The 20,774-nt window shown below is 43.1% G+C and overlaps 8 protein-coding genes and 1 long non-coding RNA gene across 21 annotated transcripts in view; 2 read left to right on the top strand and 7 right to left on the bottom strand.

Annotated features, from left to right (window-relative positions):
• Nucleotides 1-20,774, top strand: part of LOC108033606 (dual specificity calcium/calmodulin-dependent 3',5'-cyclic nucleotide phosphodiesterase 1) — an 87,012-nt gene that overhangs the window by 45,566 nt on the left and 20,672 nt on the right. For 11 of the 12 annotated variants that reach the window (XR_007763499.1, XM_050885330.1, XM_050885327.1 and 8 more), the window contains 2 exons: nt 15,100-15,351; nt 17,578-18,145. Coding sequence is in view for 11 of the 12 variants with exons in the window: in XM_050885330.1 (XP_050741287.1) it covers nt 15,100-15,351; nt 17,578-18,145 (820 nt within the window). In the remaining variant the exon portion in view is untranslated. Of the gene's footprint in view, nt 1-13,606; nt 13,711-15,099; nt 15,352-17,577; nt 18,146-20,774 lie in introns of those variants that run through there. The other variant, XM_050885331.1, reaches the window with a different exon arrangement.
• On the bottom strand, nt 431-3,147 carry LOC108033609 (maltase 2). Its single transcript, XM_017107971.2, has 5 exons — nt 1,908-3,147; nt 1,703-1,853; nt 1,121-1,316; nt 922-1,062; nt 431-617 (listed from the first exon to the last, which is right to left on the bottom strand). The coding sequence occupies exons 1-5, from the start codon at nt 3,102-3,104 to the stop codon at nt 551-553; spliced, it is 1,752 nt and encodes a 583-aa protein (XP_016963460.1). The 5' UTR covers nt 3,105-3,147; the 3' UTR covers nt 431-550.
• LOC108033608 (maltase 1) lies at nt 4,931-7,183 on the bottom strand. The gene is made up of 3 exons (XM_017107970.3): nt 5,775-7,183; nt 5,367-5,713; nt 4,931-5,201 (listed from the first exon to the last, which is right to left on the bottom strand). The coding sequence occupies exons 1-3, from the start codon at nt 6,963-6,965 to the stop codon at nt 4,985-4,987; spliced, it is 1,755 nt and encodes a 584-aa protein (XP_016963459.1). The 5' UTR covers nt 6,966-7,183; the 3' UTR covers nt 4,931-4,984.
• Nucleotides 9,908-10,344, bottom strand: LOC108033612 (agrin-like). The gene has a single exon (XM_017107975.3). It carries the CDS (start codon nt 10,333-10,335, stop codon nt 10,102-10,104), a length of 234 nt encoding a protein of 77 aa, XP_016963464.1. The 5' UTR covers nt 10,336-10,344; the 3' UTR covers nt 9,908-10,101.
• On the bottom strand, nt 10,407-10,942 carry LOC108033613 (uncharacterized). Its single transcript, XM_017107976.3, has one exon. The coding sequence runs from the start codon at nt 10,818-10,820 to the stop codon at nt 10,596-10,598; it is 225 nt and encodes a 74-aa protein (XP_016963465.1). The 5' UTR covers nt 10,821-10,942; the 3' UTR covers nt 10,407-10,595.
• Nucleotides 11,032-11,410, bottom strand: LOC122818794 (uncharacterized). The gene has a single exon (XM_044093962.2). The coding sequence runs from the start codon at nt 11,180-11,182 to the stop codon at nt 11,048-11,050; it is 135 nt and encodes a 44-aa protein (XP_043949897.1). The 5' UTR covers nt 11,183-11,410; the 3' UTR covers nt 11,032-11,047.
• LOC108033611 (trypsin inhibitor ClTI-1) lies at nt 11,599-12,422 on the top strand. The gene has a single exon (XM_017107974.3). The coding sequence runs from the start codon at nt 11,782-11,784 to the stop codon at nt 12,019-12,021; it is 240 nt and encodes a 79-aa protein (XP_016963463.1). The 5' UTR covers nt 11,599-11,781; the 3' UTR covers nt 12,022-12,422.
• On the bottom strand, nt 13,176-13,525 carry LOC108033614 (serine protease inhibitor Kazal-type 1). Its single transcript, XM_017107977.3, has one exon. It carries the CDS (start codon nt 13,484-13,486, stop codon nt 13,277-13,279), a length of 210 nt encoding a protein of 69 aa, XP_016963466.1. The 5' UTR covers nt 13,487-13,525; the 3' UTR covers nt 13,176-13,276.
• Nucleotides 18,277-20,561, bottom strand: LOC108033615 (uncharacterized). Of its 2 annotated transcripts, XR_007763500.1 has the most exons (3): nt 19,102-20,561; nt 18,544-18,829; nt 18,277-18,464 (listed from the first exon to the last, which is right to left on the bottom strand). It is a non-coding gene; the product is annotated as an uncharacterized LOC108033615 (long non-coding RNA). The 2 variants fall into 2 exon arrangements; XR_001768688.3 differs by having other exon boundaries at nt 18,544-20,561.

Raw genomic sequence — 20,774 nt, 5'->3', positions numbered from 1 at the left:
TGTGTAAGCATCGAGCAATCAAAAGTTTCCAGCAAGTTTGCCGTATTTGCAATTTGCAAACATTTAACTCCGTTATTAAAGGACATTTAAAAACTTTTGCATGTGCTATTATATTATATTATATTCCCGGCTTGGCGACATTTCCGAAAAAGTGGGACGGGTCTGCACCAGTTCCATAAATCTTGCTGGGGCCGTGGGTGAGTTCTCCTCCATACATGAAAAATTACAGTGGCCGAGCGAGAATGAAATACAAACATAAGCGGCGGCAGAGCTCTGGAAAGTTGCCAGGAACAGGCGACGTCGGGGCCACTTTTTCCGGACAGGATCCGGCCGGGCCGAGACCCACTCTGCCCCCTCGCCTTCATTAGCACCGGACAGCGTTAAATTCAATCTATCCGAGTCGAACGAAATCACACACACACCAGCCAGCTCTATGGTCATTAATTTTGCCCCATTTTGTATTCAATCGCGTGACATTCTGAACTGGAAATGCAATTAAAGAGCAAAGTTTGCCGCCATCAGCTGGTAATTCCTCTAATCCCGATTCCGGCTAGACGAGCCGACAGACGAGACCCTCACGGGCGGCCAGGGACAAGGCACTTGCGGCGAGGGATTGACTGCAGCGGAAATACAGAGAGAAAATGATATAGCGGTCATCGAGGGTTCAGGAATTATGTAAGGGCTTTTCCACTTCAAAAAGAAAATCTTATTCGAATTTTAAGAGCTGTATCTGATTTGATGGTGATTTTTATCAAAAGTTGGTGTGAGTAAATCTTACAATTATTCTTCAATTAAAATATATCAGATCAGAATTATAACTCTTTGTTCATTGGTGAGTGAACTGTGGTCCAAGATTAGGTTTTCTTTCGTGTAATTGTAAAGCGGGAAATGATTGACAAAAACTTGAACAGGCGCACTCACCCAGGTTGATAATGGGAGTCTACTCCGGAGACCTCAACGATGAGTTTCTTGGGTTGGTTGAGGAACTCCGTGAGATTCACCAACTGCTCCTTGTCGCTCACATTAATGACGGTAATTATCGACTCAAAGTTGGAGTAGGACCTGCAAAATTACTTTTAAACTAGTCAACGGGTCGGTGGAGCATGCTGGGGTCACCCACCGCTTGAAGGCGAAGACCCAACGCGAAATGGGTTCGATGTTGAAGCGACCCAAACGCATTATGCCCGATCGTCGCAGCTCGAGTAGGTCCCTGTACACCTGGTAGTGGCTTTTGCTGGCTGCCTTCTGGGCCTCCAAGTTCAGTTCAAGATAGTTGGGATGCACAGGCAGCCAAGTTTTTGGGCCACTAGAGAACCCTATGTTAAAAAGATATTATTCAGTAAAGAAATATAAAAAATTCGAAGTAATTTTTGCACCCTTAAATGGGCACAAATAATAAACTTTCAATTTCTACTAAAATATAATACTGAGATGTGAAAAGAGAATTCCCTTCTTATGTTGATAATATCTGAGTAGAATAACACTTTGATTTTCGTCCCATTTTTTTTCTCGGGATTGCAGATGTTGTTTTTGCTGCCTCACACTTTACAGATCTTTTACTTCTAAGTAAAAAGGAATAACAAATAGTATTCTAAACTGTGTAATGACTCAAAAAACTATTTCAACATAAATACTCTAATAACATAATAAATAACTTCCGCTCTACAACTATTTTTAATTCATTATGTTCATGGCAACTCACCTGCATTGGACTCGTTGCTCCACTGAAAGGGAGTGCGCACAGGGTCCCGGGAGACCTCCTTGTAGAGCTCCTCGCCCACATTCCTGGCCGGCGGATCCACCGTATCCCGCCAGCTAATTTCGCGGTAGTCCTCCATGCCCAGCTCCTCGCCCTAAAAGGAAAGGGATATGACCAAGGGCCTCCAGCTTCAGGACCAGAAACTCACATTGTAAGTGACGGCTACGCCGGGGAGGGTCAGCAGCAGCATGTTCATGGCGTCCACGCTGGCGGGACCGAATCGGGAGGCGACCCGGGGGTTGTCGTGGTTACCCATGACCCAGTTGGCCGCGTGCCCGCGCGGCATGTAGATCAGCCACTTCTCCACGTTGTAGACAAAGTCACGCGCATCCGAGCCGCCTTTCACATCCGTGATAAAGTGGAAGTTGAAGGGCAGATGGGAGCCCCGAACCCCCTTGGAGTCCTCGTAGTAGTCCGCCAGCTGGGTGAGTCCGGCATACGCCTCCGTCATCATGATGCGTGTGGGTCGTTCGGGGTGCTTGGCACTGAAGTCATCCAGCAGTTGCCTCCAATGCTGAATCATTTCCAAAACCTCTGGCAGATCCTTGGTGTAAATGTGCTTGGTGTAGTCATAGGAGAGTGGGTCGGTGGTCTTGCCACTCAAGGGTTCATTCTTAAGAGATTGCTCCTCAAATAGATGATTCACTGCGTCGATACGAAAGCCGGCCACGCCCTTATTCAGCCAGAAAAGTATCACATCATCCATGGCCTGAACCACCTTGGGATTACGAAAATTCAAGTCCGGCTGTTCCTTGGTGAACTGGTGTAGGTAGTACTGCTGGCGACCATCGTGCCACTCCCAGGCGGATCCGTAGAAGACCGACTGCCAGTTGTTGGGCGGAACTCGAGTACCGTTCTCCAGGAGGATGCCGTCTTCCCACACGTAGAAATCCTCGTAGCCCGGCTCCCTGGCGGCCGACTTCTTGAACCATTCATGCTGATCCGAGCTGTGATTGGGGACAAAGTCCAGAATAACCTTGATGCCATACTCGTAGGCCTTGTCGATGAGCTCCTCAAAGTCCTGCATAGTTCCATACTCCGGCTGGATCTTCGTGTAGTCCGAGATGTCGTAGCCAAAGTCCACCATGGGCGACTGGAATATGGGACTCAACCAAGTGGCCGTAATGCCAGTGTCGGCCAAATACGACAACTTTGAGGTGATTCCCCGCAGATCGCCGATGCCATCGCCGTTGCTGTCCTTGAAGGACCTCGGATAGATCTGATAGAAGACCGTGTGCTGCCACCAGTCGATGAAGTCCTCCGAATCGCTCTTCACCAGGCCGGCCATAATGGAGCCGGAGCACAGCAGACTAAAAAGAAGGATTTGGATGAGTGGAGCGAGCATCGCGGCCAAGTTTTCGGCTCGTTGTGCTCGAGAGCTGGCAATTTGACAGCCACTTTTAAAGCGATTCTGCCATATAATTAAAATAAATTTTGCATTAGTCTGTGTCTAATTAACACCGCTCGCATTAAGGGTATAATTTAGTGGGAGATTTTTATCAGTTCAAATCAAAACAAATTGCGGCGCGAATTAAATGAGTAAACAAAATTGTTTCTCCCAATTTTACGGCATACTGCGCTTGACAAGCCAATGTATATTATGGCGGGCGATGGGTGCAAAAACTTGGGACTTTTTATAGAAATAGCGACCGATCTAGGCAAAAATCGCTTTGCTCACCTCAAAGAAATCAGAGTAAACTGAACACAATTTTGTTTTTCACTTGTGCTTTTATGTTAGCAGCTGCCGGCGATCAACTGAAAGCTTTTGGGAAGGTCATTGCCAACAGCTGACCGAAAGCTTTAGGTACACCAACAACTGAAAATCATCGCGATGCACAGAATGATCTGGTTTAAATCGAAAACAAGCAAGAAATATAGCTTCGCATGTCGAAGTTTGTATGCCCTTGCAGTTATAAGAAATAATCAACGTTAGTAAATTGTTAAATTCGTGAGGATTGTTTCTGGCCTTAGCGATATTAAAAAAAGTATTCCATTATTTCTCTTACCGTTGCTTGCTATATGTTAAAAACGCCCGATATTTATTAAATTAATTACGACGACTATATCATATAGCTGTCATAGAAACGATCGGAAAATTGGTGGGAAAAAATATGAAAACAATTATAGCTTCGTCGTTTTTTGACATATTATCTTATAATATTGGAAATATAATTTTTGATATTTTAAACAATTTTGAATTAAATTTAATAAAATCCGGACGACTCTAACATATAGCTGTCAAGGAAATGGTCACAGAAAGAATAAAAGATTTCTTTTTTTAATATTACTAGGGCTACCAACAATCCTTAAAAATGTCACACGGTGTTACTAACGTTCATTATTTCTTATAACTGCAAGGGTATACAAACTTCGGCTTGCCGAAGTTAACTTCATTTCTAGTTTTAATTTTTTTTCTTTATTCATGTGGGAGCTATAAGATATACTTGTGCGATCAAGCTGGTTCCGACTTATAAACTACCAGCAAAGAGAGAAGAGTTTAGGGACATTTTAAGCACAATTGGCTTAAAACTAAGAGACTAGTTTGTGTAGAAACAGACGGACAGGCGGACGGTCAGCATTCAGACGGATATGGCTAAATCGACTCGTCTAGTGATGCTGATCAAGAATATATATATACACTCTAATTGTTTTGAATTTAAACTGTATACAGCTATAATTAAAAAGCTCCGTAAAAACCGACAAAATATAATATTAAATCACGTTTGTTGTTGTTGTTTAAAAATGAAATGCACTCATAACACTTTCTGTTACAAAATCAACTGCTAATCACCTTGTTCCTCTGGCTCAACAACTAATAGGAAATGCTATTGAAATTAAAATCAAACAAAGGTCGACCCCTTGGAAGCCGCATTTGTTTATGTCAACTCGCAAAGGAAATTTTATTAAATTCGGCCACCATTTATCAGCTGTCCTAAACCCGAAAAAAGGGCCACAAGCCCGACGACAATTATGAATTACGACTTTCAGTTCAAGTTGAGCAGTAAGTGAAGTAGGAGGTAGAAGGTCCGAAGCCAAGTGCTCCCAATTCAATTAAAATGTTTGCGCAGCGCTAATGTATATGGAAATGTGTTTTGCTGTCAAATGAAATGGAAACTGGAATCAGATGGCCCCTGTGAGATACATTTCAAAGCGAAAATAGAAAAGCTCGGCTGCGAATGGAAAGTTTTCTTGTATTTTAATGATGAATACCAAGTGGTGTGTGGGTTACTTTCGCTTGTTCAGCTGAATAACTAATCCCTCGTAGGGGGCCAGCTCGATGGCATCGGCCTTGAGTCGATCCCCCACCCGGTGCTGCGAGTCCACGCCCACCACCAGGACAGCTAACCGGTTGGGTTGATCTATGAAGTCGCCGATGTCCACCACCTCGGTGCGGTTCTTCACGTTCACGATGGTCAGCAGAGTGTACTCGCCCTTTAGTTCTCTGCAAAGTGAAAAATATATACGGTAGTGGTAATCAACAGAGTTGTAAGACTGCACAACTAACAATTTCTGATAAATTAAATGAAGGTACATATGATATAATGCTTGCCAAAATTTGTAATAGCTGGTATAACCCTTATGGATAGTAATTTATCTGACTACTCACCGCTTGAAAGCGAACACCCTTCGATTCACCACTTCTGGAACAAAGGATCCGTTCTTCAAGACTGGCAGCTGTCTGAGCTTCAGAAGACTCTGGTAGATCTTGTAGTGACTTCGCCTTGCCTGCTGCTGATTCCGAAGATTGAGCTCCCTGTAGTTGGGGTTGACAGGCAGCCAAGTCCGGTTGGCTGTGGAGAATCCTGCATTGAGGTCTCCACTCCATTGCATGGGCGTGCGCTCCGGATCTCTGGAGACCGTTTTATAGTTGTCGATACCAGCATCGCAAGCGGGCTGATCCACAGTATCACTCCAGCTGATGTCCCTGTAATCCGTCATGCCCAACTCTTCTCCCTAAAACAAATAAATAAATAAATACCATTACAGCCTTAAACTCAGATGTTTCTATGCAGACATTGTAGGTTATGGCAATTCCTGGCAGCGTCATTAGCAGCATATTCAAGGCGTCCACAGATTGCTCGCCAAATCGCGAAGCCACTCGAGGATTGTCGTGATTTCCCATCACCCAGTTGGCCACATGGCCGTGTGGCATGTAGATAAGCCACCTGGAGATGTAGAAGACAAAGTCGGCAGCTGTCGAATTGGCATTCAGCTCGGTGATGAAGTCAAAGTTGAAGGGAAACTCGGGACCCTGAACTCCGTTCGCGTCTTCGTAGTACTCCATCAGCTGGGACACTGAGGCATACCCCTCGGTCATCATGATCCTCAGGGGTCCCTCATGGCTGGCCGTGTAGTTGTCCAGGAGTTGCCGCCAGTGCTGGAGAAGTCCGTAATCTTCGGGTTGGTTTCTGGTGTAGATGTGATCCAAATAAGCCTCATTGTTCGCATCATCAGTGGTGCCACTCAGAGGCTCGTCCCTCAGCTGAGCATCCTCGTAAATATAAATAATGGCATCGATGCGAAAACCTGCAATGCCCTTGTTTAGCCAGAAGAGCATCACATCGTCCATGGCTTGAACCACTGCCGGGTTTCGGTAGTTCAGATCGGGTTGCCCGTAGGTGAATTGGCGCAGGTAGAACTGTTGCCTCTCCTCGTTCCACATCCAAGCAGATCCGGAGAAGACCGACAGCCAGTTGTTGGGCGGCACTCGAGTTCCGTTCTCCAGGAGTATTCCATCCTCCCACACATAGAAGTCCTCGTATCCTGGCTCTCGGGCCACCGATTTGATGAACCATGGATGCTTATTCGAGCTGTGATTGGGCACAAAGTCCAGGATGACCTTCACACCCAGTTCATTTGCCCTGGCTATCAGGTCGTCAAAGTCCTGCAGGGTACCGTACTCCGGCTGAATATTCGTGTAGTTTGATATATCGTATCCAAAGTCCACCATGGGCGACTCGTAGATGGGACTCAGCCAGACGGCAGTGATGCCTGTATCCTTGAAGTACTGTAACCTAGAAGTAATACCCGGAAGATCGCCGATCCCATCGCCGTTACTGTCCTGGAAGGATCTAGGGTAGATCTGGTAAAAGACCTCGTGCTGCCACCAATTGTACTTTGCGTCCTCCTGCTTCTCCTTGTGAATGTTGGCCAAAACGCCGACCAGCCCCACGCTCAATACCAAAGCTATTTTTACTACGCCCATCGCGGTCAACGAACGAGCTTGTTTTCTATTATCATCCCAATTTTGCCGGCTTTTTATACTGTTGCCGGCTTTTCAATTCCGGTTTTGTTTATTTGACTTGGCGATTTTATCGCTCAAATATTTGACCAATTGTCGTGTCACTTTGAAATGTGTTTAAATGGAATTAAGCACTTAAACTTTTTTGTTAGACAAGGCGTTTACATCGGCCAGTTGACCAAACAGAGGGAAATTTTCTGGCTTATCAAATAAAACAATGGAAAAGTGAAGCAGACGGGAAGGATGGGCGGAAGTCAAGCGATACTTTGTTATAAAAACAATTGTATATTATTGCACACACGGCTAAGGTGCATTCTAAGAAACCCTTGATAATAATAAAACATTAATGTAAAAAACAAACTTTGTATAATTCGATAGACAGTAAAACACAAAATTCACCTAGTTTTAGTTAGAAAGTTGGGGAAAAAAGACCTTTTAATTGTACGGCCATTCAGCTTTCCAACCGCGAGCTTCCGATGCGTGACCAGGGCGGCAAAATGGAATTTCACCCAATCCCCTGCAAACCGACAGTAGACTGAATCTGGCAGCCTAATTAAGCATTTTAGAAAAGTCAATGGTCCACCGCTGCTAGCCTCACACCTTTAGCTGCTTGAAGAGCATAGGAATATTGGAAATTTTCGCACAGATATGTGCAGGAATCTTCACTTGTAGCCGAGCATAGACGGCACAACTTTCCCGCTTTTCACCACGACATGAAAAGGGTTTGACAAGGGGGCGTGGCCGTTCGCAGTGAGATTCCTTTGCCGGCGAAATCAAAGCGAAGAAAATTCCCCGTAATTTTGAGGCCGCACCCCTGGGGAAAAGGGGCGGCTAAAGTGAAAGTTAAAGCGAAATGTTTTGGGGAAGCTCCGGCTAATCCGCCGCCTGTCTCCCCAAACTGTGCCAGCTCTCACTCACCTGTCTCACCTGTCCGTGGGCCCCTCGCAGGACAACGGGGCTTACCTTTCATGTCGCGACGCTGATTGAATTGCCTTTGCGCGGGAAAAGGGCGACTCTCAGACTCCGTCAGAAGCCTTTTGTGTTAGACACTCTGGGGGAGGGAAAATTCTTCTTTCGGAGCTCTTTTCAATTTGGCTTTCGGGGCTCCCCGGCTCGAATAAAAACACGGCCTACATTTTTGTTATGTAAATATTTAATCATATCAAAAAAATTCGGGTGCTCCTCGAGCTTGGCATATTAAAAATCAGCTCCCACTAATCCGGAGGCCCAGATACTTACGAATTTAACACACGCGCCTAAACATATGCTTCAGTTTTCCCCCAGTCGAATTTTCCTCTTTTCCGCCCAACCATTTTTTATGATTCAGTGTGTGTGTGTGTCGTTCCTTGACAACCCTTAAGCATCGACCAATTTGAACTGGGCGGCCTCTCTCCGTGCTTTCTTTCTTGGGCTGCTATTTAATGTTGTCAATACGTTTACGCTTATCAAATACTTGTTATCGCAAATCAAACGAAATTACAACAACGGCGGCGGAAGCGCTACGGGTTCGTCGTTCCGTTGTCATTTGTAGAGATTGCCGTTGTCATAAGTAGGTTCCACATGTAAATTTCCGTATGTATCTGTCCATGGGTATTCGGCTGTTTTTCGTTTGTGGCCCATCCGACCTTTATTATCTAGCTGTTATTGTTATGACTGCGGGCGGGGAAATCCTCTTTTGACAGAATATTATCATATTATCTGCTTAGACCCTGTTAGATGGGCCTACAGGCAAGTCACTGACTGATAAAACAGTATTGCTGCAAGCTCACATTGGGTAATAACTGGTACAAGCCCAACATGTATAGGCGACTAATTATAACTGAAACGGATCGATACTTGGACACATTTAGGTACTTTTAAAGAACAAAGTGATCGTTTCATAAAGTAATTTATTTAAGCGAGGTAAGTTAATTTAAAATCGGAATAAATCTAATGTATTCTATCCTAAATACAAAAACAAACGATCAAGACTTCCTACATATGACAACATTGTATTGTGGATATCAGGGGTCGATAAGAACATTAATGTCTTGGAATCATTTATGAAACCGCTTTCTAAAGATAAGTATTCTTCTTGCTAAATCCCGATTCAATTATTATTGTTATAATATCGAAACTTGTTATCTTACTTCGCTTTCGTAATTTTTGTGATAAAAAAATCTGGCTGGGTGAGTCCCCAAATCTGAGAAAAAACAAGGTTTTTATGGGACCCCTGTTTGTCTTATGAGTGATATAACCCCTAATTTAAACAAGTCTCTCGCTTTCTCGCCAGAGATAAAACCGATTTACGGCCGCGATTCAACCCATTCATTATTATCTTTTTAATAACACTCCGGCTTGACGAATTCCGGGCTGAGGCCGTCAGCTTCCTGTCATAAAGCGAGCGGTAGTCGCTCGGCCCATTACGTTTATTGGACCTGCTCTTGGCCCTGTACTACTTGGCCCATTGTGTTGGCTGGAGTGGGTGGCTTGCTTGCGCCCGATTCGATGTTTGTGTCGCACGGATTGAGATTCAATTAGTCAAGTCGCTGCGCGGAGTTACAAATCACATCCCAACCATCAGCAAGCCCCGGGGGAAACGAGCCGCTGCTGGCGAACGATTAATTATGCACAAATTTGATTGATGTGCGTGAGGCGACTGTTAAGCGGTGCCAAAACCGCCTCCGAGTTACACTCCCACCCAAGTGTCAATGAGAACGAAAGCCACCGATTGATTTACTGAGGTGATGACGCACTTGGCGCTGCTTTTAATTAGCATTGAATGGCGCTATTTGCATATAATACACTCCGATGCGCCTCGTCGAGAAACAGATTTTTAATCGGAAACGAAAGCTTTTTTGGAACTACGACTTACAAAACACACTTTCAATTCAATACAACAATTACCCAAAGAAAGTGACTAAAAGTAAGTGTCTGCATTGATTATTTTATTGCTCTTGCTACGCTTCAGTGTGGCAATTGGCAAGGGCCATTAAATTATTAAAGAACCTCTGGAACTTTGATACATCAGCCAAAAGGGGGAAGGCGGCTGAGATACACCCGCTCCAGTCAAGGATAAAATGTGGTACATGTTTTTGACTTGCGTAGCTAAGCTTTATTTTTACTTCCATTTAGTTTGGAAACAAGGCCCCTGCTTGCGGATGTTTAGGATCCGGCCGAGCTTTTTGTACTCCCGCTGGGAGCACTCGAACTCACAGCGATTTTTGTATGTGACGCCATTAGATCCGCACACCTCCGCCTTCCGGAGACTGCAGGGGCAAAAGCTAGCCTGTGTGGATCCCACAAACAGAGTGGCCAAAAAGCCAAGAAAAACTACCAAAACCAGGTACTTCATTACCCTCTTGTAATTCTGCTACTAGGAAGCTCGCAGTCTCATTCCACCAGCCGTTCAACTAAGACTGAGTCTAACGTAAACACATTCGGTTATATTTGCTAGATTACTATATCTAAGCTATAATATGCACAACAGATAACACAGTTGGTTTATTATTAAACGTATTATGGTGAATTAGGGGAGTAAACATTACTTGATAGTATAACATTTTAATAATTTCCATGATTGTCTCAGAGCGCCTGTTAAAAATGAAGGAGTATCTAGTTGCAAGGTCCCTCGTTCCGGATGTTGAGGGTGCGTCCCAGTTTCTTATAGTCCCGCTGGGTGCACTCGAACTCGCAGCGGTTCTTGTAGGTTACGCTGTTCGAGCCGCACACCTCCGTTCCCTTCGTCTTGAGGTCGCAGGGGCAGAAGCTGCCCTCCGAGGATCCCGCAAAGAGGGTGATCACGAGGGCCAACAGGACCAGCAGAGCCAGGCGCTTCATATTTGCAGGGTGGATCTGTCAGCTGAATGATCTTTTATGGGCGTAGCACGGCGTCGTTTCGCTGCGAGTGTTCGACTCAGACTGAGATTCGGAATCGTTGTTTACTCTGGGTATGAGCTCAAGTCGCTGCCCCCTATGTGTGCGTAAGTTTTGCTAATTAGCCAAACAAGCTGCTGATTATTTCGCACTGCTCTCCCGACCTCCAGACCGCCGCCCCCCACTTTTCCTCACTTGGGCTGCGTGTGGGTTTCGTTGGCATGTGTCTTACGGGCCTCCAGTAACTTACACGGCTGGCAGTTGAGGGCCCGGGCCACCACTGCGGCAAAGGCCAAGAGCATAAGACCCAAAAGAACACCTCTCATGGCGGTAGTTACTGCACAACTGGAGGTTACTTAGGCGAATTTCCCCTGGGCGTGAGCCCCTAAACTAATTGAAATTGAATGGTAATTGAAATTGAATAGCTAGCGTCGTGTAAATTACCCGACAAAGAGACTGGCGTTTCATTAATTACTGGGGCAAAGTGTATGCAAACGCGTTGTAGGGGAAATTCCGCCTACCAAACCTGATCGCAGATAAGAAGGCGGAGAGAGTTCAGGGAAAAGCTCCCAAACAGAGTGAGTAATTTATAGCTTTTCTGGGGAGCTTTTCAACTATAAACATTTGCGTGTTCGGTTCCGCGATAAACTAAGTAAGTAATTGAATTGGAAGTGCTTGAGCCCATAATTTATTCAAATAATTTGACATGCACATAGTTAGCAAGCGGAATTCCAGGGACCTAACTGGCCTAAAGGGCACATTTCTGTATGCAACCCAGTCAGTGTTCTGAAAGTACTCACAACTCCAAAGCCACAGAAGAACTGATAAGATAGCGGAGCCAATCGAAGCCAACCAAAGCTCCAGCGAATAACGAAGAAGTCGGGCAGTATCGAATCAGTCTAGCAAGTGGATTAAACTCGCAACAATGAAATTCCTGAGCATTCTGCTGGCCCTGTGCCTCTTCGTGGCCCTCGCCATATCGCCGGCCCGCAGCGACGAAGTCCAGAAACCGGAGAAAGCCTTCTGTCCCTGCCCCAGGAACTACGAACCCGTCTGTGGCACCGACCTGAGGACCTACCCGAACCGCTGCGAATTCGACTGCGTTCGACGCAGTGTTGAGCGCCAGGGACGCAGCATGGGCCTGTTGAGATCCGGCACCTGTTGATCCCGATTCCCGAGACATTCCCCTAAGACAAACCAAAGAAGCATCCAGAAACAACAAAACCAAATAAAATAAGTGCCTTGTATTAATCACCAACGTGAAACACGTAGAAATAAACCAGCTTATCAGCCAGAGCATTTGGCATTGCAATCGATAGCGCTTCCAAGCCTTATCGCAGATACGAATCATCTACACTGGGCAAAACTCCTGCCATTCTTCGAGGGCTGCAGTGATTTGCGAATTTGTTAGCTCCGTTCCTCAAGTGCTTGCTTGACAAAGATAACCCTGTACGCAATGAACGTTAATATTTTATGAGTCATGGTTACCTATCATACCTCTAATATAAATGTTTGTTTTTAAAATCTGTTGAATAAAGGCAACAAAGTTGACTTTAAATGTATAAATAGTCTTGAGATGCATTGGGTACAAATATTTGTAAATTGAACAGAGGAAACAATGCAACTAAGAAAATTATCTTATTTGAGTCTTGTATACGGCGTTAAAGATATATATGGTAATTCTCTTGTGCCACTTAAAGTTTTTATATTTATTGCCAATGACAACACCTGAAAACCTACTTTCTTTTCGCAGCCCTGGTTCAGTATGTTTTTACTATTGTTTCTTTATTTGTTGGGTGAAGTTATGCCAACATACATATGTCTAAAGAGAATCGAAGCCAATGAGAAAGGCCGTTAAACAATTGGGCCAATAACAGAAACCGCAAAAGTAGACTCATAGAAATTGAGTTCACTGTGGCCAGTTATTTGTTTTTAGTCTATATTATTTTAATTCCGGCTTTGTTGAAGCACTTGAATAAATATGAGTATTTGAATGATTTGAATTGAATAAATATGCATCAGCAGCATGTGTATTTAACACTCTGAACGTACTGGAAAATTTTTAGATAAATCTGTGCCTCAATAGATATTACATTAATAACCGATAATCAGGAAGGAATGCAAAACGACGCCGATTTAAAAATACCTTTTTCATTTCTTGTGAGCAAAATGAAAACTTTTATTGGAAGGCTAATTGCTCTGCATGTTAACTAATTACACTTTTGAAAATGTACACCTAAATTATTCAGGCCTTATGCAGATGTATACTTCAGGCTCAGTAAGAACCGTCATTCATTTAAATTAATATTGCAAGAAGCATAGATATTTACAATTTATTTTAACATTTAACACATATTTGTTTTCCACTTTTCATCATCCATTTAGCAATTACAAGCAGTTGAATTTCCATATTCCGGTTGCTAGCACTTCCCCGCCTTGACCACGGTTATTGCCCGTCCTTGGTTTTTCGCTGCGCAGTTCAAATCGCACTGGTTGCTGTAGGTCACGGAGTCCGATCCGCAGACAGGATCATAGTTGCGGGGACACGGGCAGAAGCCCTTGGACTCCTGGCCCGCAGCCAGGACCAAAAGAGCAAGCAGGCAGAGGGCGATCAGAGCTAGGCACCGCATGGCTTTATTGTAAGACTGGTTGAGCAAGACTAGAGCTTTCTCACCCGGTCGGAACTTATTTATAGATATGCCAGAACCAGCCCCTTCGTAAGCCGCAGTTCGCTTGAAAAACTACACACCTGCGGCGATAAATCGCGACTTTCAACACATCCTAAAGTCGAATTTAGTACCTTTCCCAGGTAAAATAGTTCAGGGGAACTTTGTTTTCTTCGCAGCGAGACTTGGTATGTACTAAATACAACAAATATTTTAAAAGTTTATTAGTACTTGCCAATTGTTGCAATTTACACCGCAAAGTAAATTGTAAATATCGTGAATGCTTTGGGGGAAACCCACGTCATTTGAAATACGTGGCGTATACGCATTATTCAAAACGAGAGAACGAAACTGGAATATTTCTATGCATATGCAAACATTTACTCTTTTCCCAGCTTGCTAGCAGCTGTTGGCCTTGGCAACTTGTGCAAAAAACGGTATTAGCTTGGCCTAATAAAATCCTTTCAAGGCACAAAAGCAATTTCAATCTAATCTTATAGTGCCGAAGGAGGCGGCTAAGCCTGGCCGAATTAGAGGAGAGGATGAAGCTAAAGAAAACTTGAATGCAAGCAAAATGGCTCTGAAATGCTCCTTTAGTACATATTTATACAAGTCGGTTTGTTGCGATTTGAGAAATTTAAAGCAGGGAAAAGAACAGAACTTCATATTGCTTTGAGTTCAATTGGGTATATTACTTTGAATTCGACCTTGTATTTCTTATTGAGCCTACTTCCACATAAGTTAAATGTGTATCTTGTACGTGTCTTAAAGAAGAAGATACGCCTTCCAAATCACCGAAATCCACAAAAACGTTGTCCGACCCTTCTGTCCAAGTAGCAGACAAAATACACAACACAAATACACTTTGGCTAAGCCCAACAGCATTAGACGGGAGGGATTTCCAGCAAGTGAAAGACAACAAAAGGATTTAGGGCTCACATGGATGTGTAGACAAGCACATATAGTTTGGATACTGATTGCCGTGCCAGAGACCTGTTGGAGCAGTCAGACTGACATAAATACACTTATAGAAAAACTTTCTGTTTAAGTTAAAGTCTCCTTTTTACTTACCATGGTATAAACCTTGACTTCTTATTCAAAAGTCTAATTATAACAGTGTATTATAACAATGTCAATAAATAAAGCTTTTAATAGTAATCAGTTAATTTAGGAGTGACATGGCCTTCCTTAAGAGTCTAAAGTTAAATTTCCTAATTTAAATTTAGAATCTAGTAAAAGAGTCTTTAAACCAAATATTCCACCAAAAGCAATTGTATGGATTCTATGCGAATCTTTCGAAAATCAGAGCAAATTTACTCTGTAAAATATACCATTACTGATTTTTTGGACGCCTTACTGTGTGTCTCTTTTGAGCAGCATAAACATTAATACAAATGCTGATTATTTGAAATCAAGAACATTCTTTTACTTTAAATGTTAAAAAGCAATACATGGATAAGACAAAGTGCAATTTCCTTGTTCATTTCCTACCTTCCTAGCGAACATTTATGAGAAATCAATAAATTTATAAGCCCAGAACAACAGCCCAAACTAACAAGTTGCTCTTCCATTTTCAGTTGCCAGCACGCCGGAGAGTTTGCCCAACAAGCGGGACGAGGCAAGTGCTGGGGCAGGCAGCACCGGCGGCAGCAGTGGTGCAGCGAGCGGGGTAGCGAGTGGGTCGGCTGGACCTGCAACTGGAACTGGGACGGGATCTGGAGCCGGAGGAGCAGGTGGTGGCAGTACGCCGGCCCAAGAAGCCGTCAGTCCCACGGCCTCCGAGCTCAGTGGCAGCGGCACGAATGCGACAATAAATGGTCAAGTGGCAAGTAAGTAAAGAGCAGCTCGTGGCATTTCGCATCCGTCCCCCGCTGTTGTGTGCATTATTTTTGCATATTTCATCATCCGATCCTGGTGGGCACTTGGGGAGGTCGCATTATAATTTCCATTTTGAGAAGCGGCCAGGACACCGCATAATCCATCCTGCACCAGCTGCGGAGATTGCGGTGGCTAAGTCGGTCTGACATCGCTCGGAAATTGCCGGAATTTAGTTGGGACGGGTAGTTGTGGCTAAGCACTGAATTGGCTAATTGAAATTGCAATGCAGCGCAGTTTCCCTAATTACGTTTTTATTTCAATGTTTGCTTTTCAGTTCGCAAAAGCGAATTAGTTGTCCCTGGAATGTATGTTTTGCCCTCAGCTACAAACCACAAATGTGGTTTTTAATTCCTATTTAAATTAGCAAGGGATAATAAAGAAAAGCTTTGCTTATTATAATTAAACAAATAAATAAAATGGAAATACTAATACTAATATAATACAAATGCAGGAGAAATAGACACATTATCTAAAAGACAAATTAAAATTACTAAATTACACATCCTACTGAAATTAGAACTTGAATCGTACATTTATAATACTGGAATGAAAGAAAAAATTGGTATTTTAAGAAAGGGTAAAGCGTCAAGAAGTTCTGGGCTTCGGGAGTCATTGGCTCAATTTTATTGTACAGCACACTTTAGGGCATGACAATAATGCTAGAACAACTACATTACTTGCAGAAGGATACTTTGGGCATTTTTGTTTCCATGTATCAATTTGAAATCGGTCATTGAAGTAACATATCTTTTTTACCGCATTTGAGATGGCAAGGACTAGAATCAGTTTTGGTGTCTTTTCCGCAATCTACATTATAGCCTCATATGGTAATATTATGATTTGTTTAAATCGGATCTGTTATATTTAAAGAAAACTATCTAACGACTATCTTTGATTTTCAAAAAATGCAGATGGGAAACCATCGGTCATGTTACCCCTTGCGGAACACGCTTTATGTGGCCATCATCCACTTAATTGCCTGCGATTTCCACCAACCCGCTCACACGGGTCAAAACAAACGGAATTGGGTTTAGCTGTAAGCTGATGCCAGGTGGGGCCAGCACAGCGCTTTTCTCCGGTTGCCCAACATTGTGGGGTAAAATGAAGCGCTGAAAGTCATTAAGGACGTGAAGAGTCGCCAGTAAAAGGAGCATAAAACATTTCATCTCGAAACTCGAGTCGATAAAGAGCCCTGGTATCTAGCAGTTAAGCTAAGGAATCTCGGGTGTAACATAAATTTAAGTGCAGCATAAAGCGGATTTTATGACTGCCCCATCACCTTTCTCTCGAGGTGCTTGCACTGTCAAAATAAATGGAATGTAGTTAAGAGCCTCGCAGACAAGACGCTCTGTTCTTGTCTGGGGAGGAGGTCAGGCTGGGGACTTCGCAGATAGATTGCTCTGAACAACATACACCCTCCTCGGCACTTGACAAACACACACAGATAAATCCTTTGCACTTTTTGTCGACACGCCTGGGAAGGCAACTTTGGGCCACTCAGCCAGCTCGGGGGCAACAGCTTAGGGAAAAGGGCCAGGACCCGCTTAGCAGGAGGAACTTCTTCAAGGGCTTTTGTTCGGTGCTCGTTAAGCATTTTTCCCCACTTGGGGTTAAACTAAATAAAGAGTTCCTTGCTACAATGGCCTCAAATGATGAGAATAAATTATTGATTTCTTGTCGATTGTATCAAACGATTTCTGACCAAAGAAAACAGCAAGCAGTGGAACGAAAAGGGATATAAGTCCCAATTTTTTCCCAACAATATGATTTTTTATATTGATATCTTCACAAAATTATTAATTTTTGGCTCAACCATGAAGTTATTTAACTTCGTACATTATTTAAAATGTTTTCTTAAACATCCTAATTTCTTAACAAACTATTCAGTAGTCTTATTCTAAGTATGTTTTAAAATCCGCAAGGAAACAAATCTTATTTGGTTAGGGCTGTTAGGGCTGCTAAAAGTCACGACAATTCTTAGGATTTGATTATTTTATTTATATATTCTCTTGTCCACTGTGCTCTCCCCATCTGAACCCTTTTCAACGAGGCCTTAGGTGCTTCGTTAGAATCCCAGTAGGGCCCTAATCAATGTGTCAACAGTGAGAGCGATATAGCTAAGTAAGCAGCCAGGAACTAAATCAGTTTCTCTCCCCTATTCTGCCTGAATTTTGCAGGACACGGCTCACTGACGATTATCCGCCGCACAAACAGCCGCAACTTCACTCAATTCGACGGCCAGTTGGCATCGCCCTCGACCACCGCCTCCAGCAGCACTGTTCCGGCAACGAACTTCGCCCAGACGCCGCTCAGTGACCCACTTGCGGAGCGCCTGAGCCTCCGTTCCGGCAGCAACGGAGCCACGTCCACACCCACGCCCGCCGGCGACAGCCGATCCAGCAACCAGGCCACCAGCTCCGGGCCATCCGCCAACGCCGCCGCCAAAATGCAGCCGTCGTCGCCGAACGCCACCAACTATCTGGCCGACAACATTCAGGCCTCGTCGGCCACTCTATCGCAAACGGAAGTGATCCCGGGTCGCGACTCGACGGACTATACCACCATGCACTCGATCAACGTCGGCGCCGGCAACAACTCGTTCCTGCGGGGGGACACCGACATTCCGCAGGAGTCGGGACACTCCTTCGAAACGCCCTCGAATATCTCGTTCGCCGCCGGGCAATGGGATACGGAAAGTTTGCCGCCAGTCGACACGCCAGATGCCCTTAACAAAGCCGCCGGGAGGTAAGTTACCCGAACACATCTTACTTATTACTCCTGGTACCTGTGGGGTATTCGTGAAACAGCATTTCCGACCGTAAAAATTAGTTACTAATTTTTATCAGATTGGAATAGGTTCCTGATTTAAAAATATCTTCCGGTTTCGCTCAGATTTATAATCGATTACCCATAACGTGTATAGGATGGTTAAGGATTAACAGTATAGAAGTATAATATAAGAGAAGATCGGGGTATCGCCACTCTCCAGTAATTTGTATCTGTTTCGCGCCGACGTTGAATAAACATTCGCTGTCTTCGGTTTTTGAATCCACCATGAAGTGGTCTATTTTTCATCAATAAATTATAATTTGCAAAAGGTATAGTAAATTACTTTAAGGTTTCGGGCTCATGAAAGTACTTACAGGTGAAAAATGATAACGTCAAGTACACAGATTAGATTAGACTCCTATATTGCGGGATAATACCTCTTCAAAAGCGCGTTCCCGCGCGTCCACGGTAACTCCAGTATCTTCCCCAATGCTTTTAAGTTTGCATTCGTTGTTGGTTTTACATTCCGATCCGAAAACAGGACGACGGTTGTCAGTCAAAAACAATTATTAGTAATCTTAGACACGGCCAACGAAGCATAATGACAGAGTTCGTTTAGAAGTAGGCAACTATCCCATCGACAATACCTTATAAGTCAGCCTGAAGTAGTAATATGGAGTGGACCACAAAAAGGCGTTTTGAAAGATTATGTAGTTCATGCAGCCACCGTGTACTTAAAGCGATAAATCGTTATTCTAATAATTCTTGTCTATTTTCATTTTAAAATGAATATTAAACCGAAAACCTTAGCGTGAGTGCTTCAGAATAACTCATATTAAGGCTAACTTTTTAAGGGTGCGACTGACCACAACGGGGAGGGAGAATGGACTTTCGGAACTGTAGAAATGAGCATATGTGACGGGCATGCATACCTCTCATTTTTTCTCGCAGAGGGTATAATGATTTCAGTCAGAAGCTTGCAACGCAGTGAAGGAGACGTTTCCGACCCCATAGAGTATATATATTCTTGGTCAGCGTCACAAGACGAGTCGATCTAGCCATGTCCGTCTGTCCATCTGTCCGTCCGTCCGTCCGTCCGTCTGTCCGTCCGTTTCTTCGCAAACTAGTCTCTCAGTTTTAAAGCTATCGGTCTAAAACTTTCCCAAAAGTCTTCTTTCTATTGCAGGTAGTATATAAGTCGGAACCAGCCGGATCGGACAACTATATCTTATAGCTCCCATAGAAACTATCGAGGAAAATAATTTTAAAAAAATTATACCTTCGGTGTTTTTTAACATATAACCTTCTAAGCTTGGATATAACATTTATAAATTGGTTCTGAATTTCGAATTTAATTTTATTAAAATCGGACGACTATATCATATAGCTCCCATAGGAACAATCGGAAAATTAGAAATTTTTATACCCTTGCAGAGGGTATAATGATTTCATTCAAAAGTTTGCAACGCAGTGAAGGAGACGTAAAGTGTATATATTCTTGATTAGCGTCACAAGACGAGTCGATCTAGCCATGTCTGTCTGTCCATCCGTCCGTTTCTACGCAAACTAGTCTCTCAGTTTTAAAGCTATCGGGCTGAAACTTTCCGAAAAGTCTTCTCTCTATTGCAGGTAGTATATAAGTCGGAACCAGCCGGATCGGACAACTATATCTTATAGCTCCCATAGGAACTATCGGGGAAACAATTAAAAAAAAATGATATCTTCGCTGTTTTTTTAACATGTAACATTCTAATCTTGGAACTGCCATTTTTTAATTAGTTCTGAATTTCGAATCAAGTTTTATCCAATTCGGACGATTATCGGAAAATTAATGCTAAAATAATATGAAAAAATTATATTTTCGGAAATAACATTTTTTGATTGCTTTTTGAATTTCGAGTTAAATTTTATCAAAATCGGACGACTATATCATATAGCTGCCATAGAAACGATCGGAAAATTAGTCGGAAAATATGATTATAATAAAATTATTTCTTTCGTAATTTTTACATATAAGCTTCTAAGCTTAAAAATAAATTTTTTAATATTTTTAAGAATTTTGAATTCAATTTATTAGAAATCGGACTATTTAACATATAGATGTCAAACAAATGGTCTAAAAATAAGAATGAAATAATTTTTTTTTTTAATATCACTAACAGCAACAATCCTTAAAAATGTTACATGGTGTTACTAACGTTCATTATTTCTTATAACTGCAAGGGTATACAAACTTCGGCTTCCCGAAGTTAACTTCCTTTCTTGTTGTTTAAGCTTATAGTTCAACTTCCATAAGTTGATTGTGCACTTCTAATTATTTAAACTCAAAACTATCTTGAGTAATTGTACTTCGTCTGCGTTTATTTTTTGCACAAATCAGTTTCAGAATCCATTGTTATTTCCGAGAATTAACATGGTCCTTGCTTAACCAATTTAACTCGTTTAGTTAACGCTGCACAGTCTAGGTCGCACTCGGTGGCGTAGGTTTTGTTGTCTGACCCGCAGACCTCAAGCTCAATGAGGGGACACAAGCAGGCCTTAGGTGTTATGTCCTTGGACATGGTCAAGGGAGCCATCAGACAGAGCGCGATCAAAGTTGTCCAGT

Source organism: Drosophila biarmipes, chromosome 2L (assembly GCF_025231255.1).
Source record: "Drosophila biarmipes strain raj3 chromosome 2L, RU_DBia_V1.1, whole genome shotgun sequence".
Classification (NCBI taxonomy): Eukaryota; Metazoa; Arthropoda; class Insecta; order Diptera; family Drosophilidae; genus Drosophila; species Drosophila biarmipes.
The sequence above is the reverse complement of the archived record's forward strand: the minus strand, read 5'-3'. Positions and strand labels throughout refer to the sequence as shown.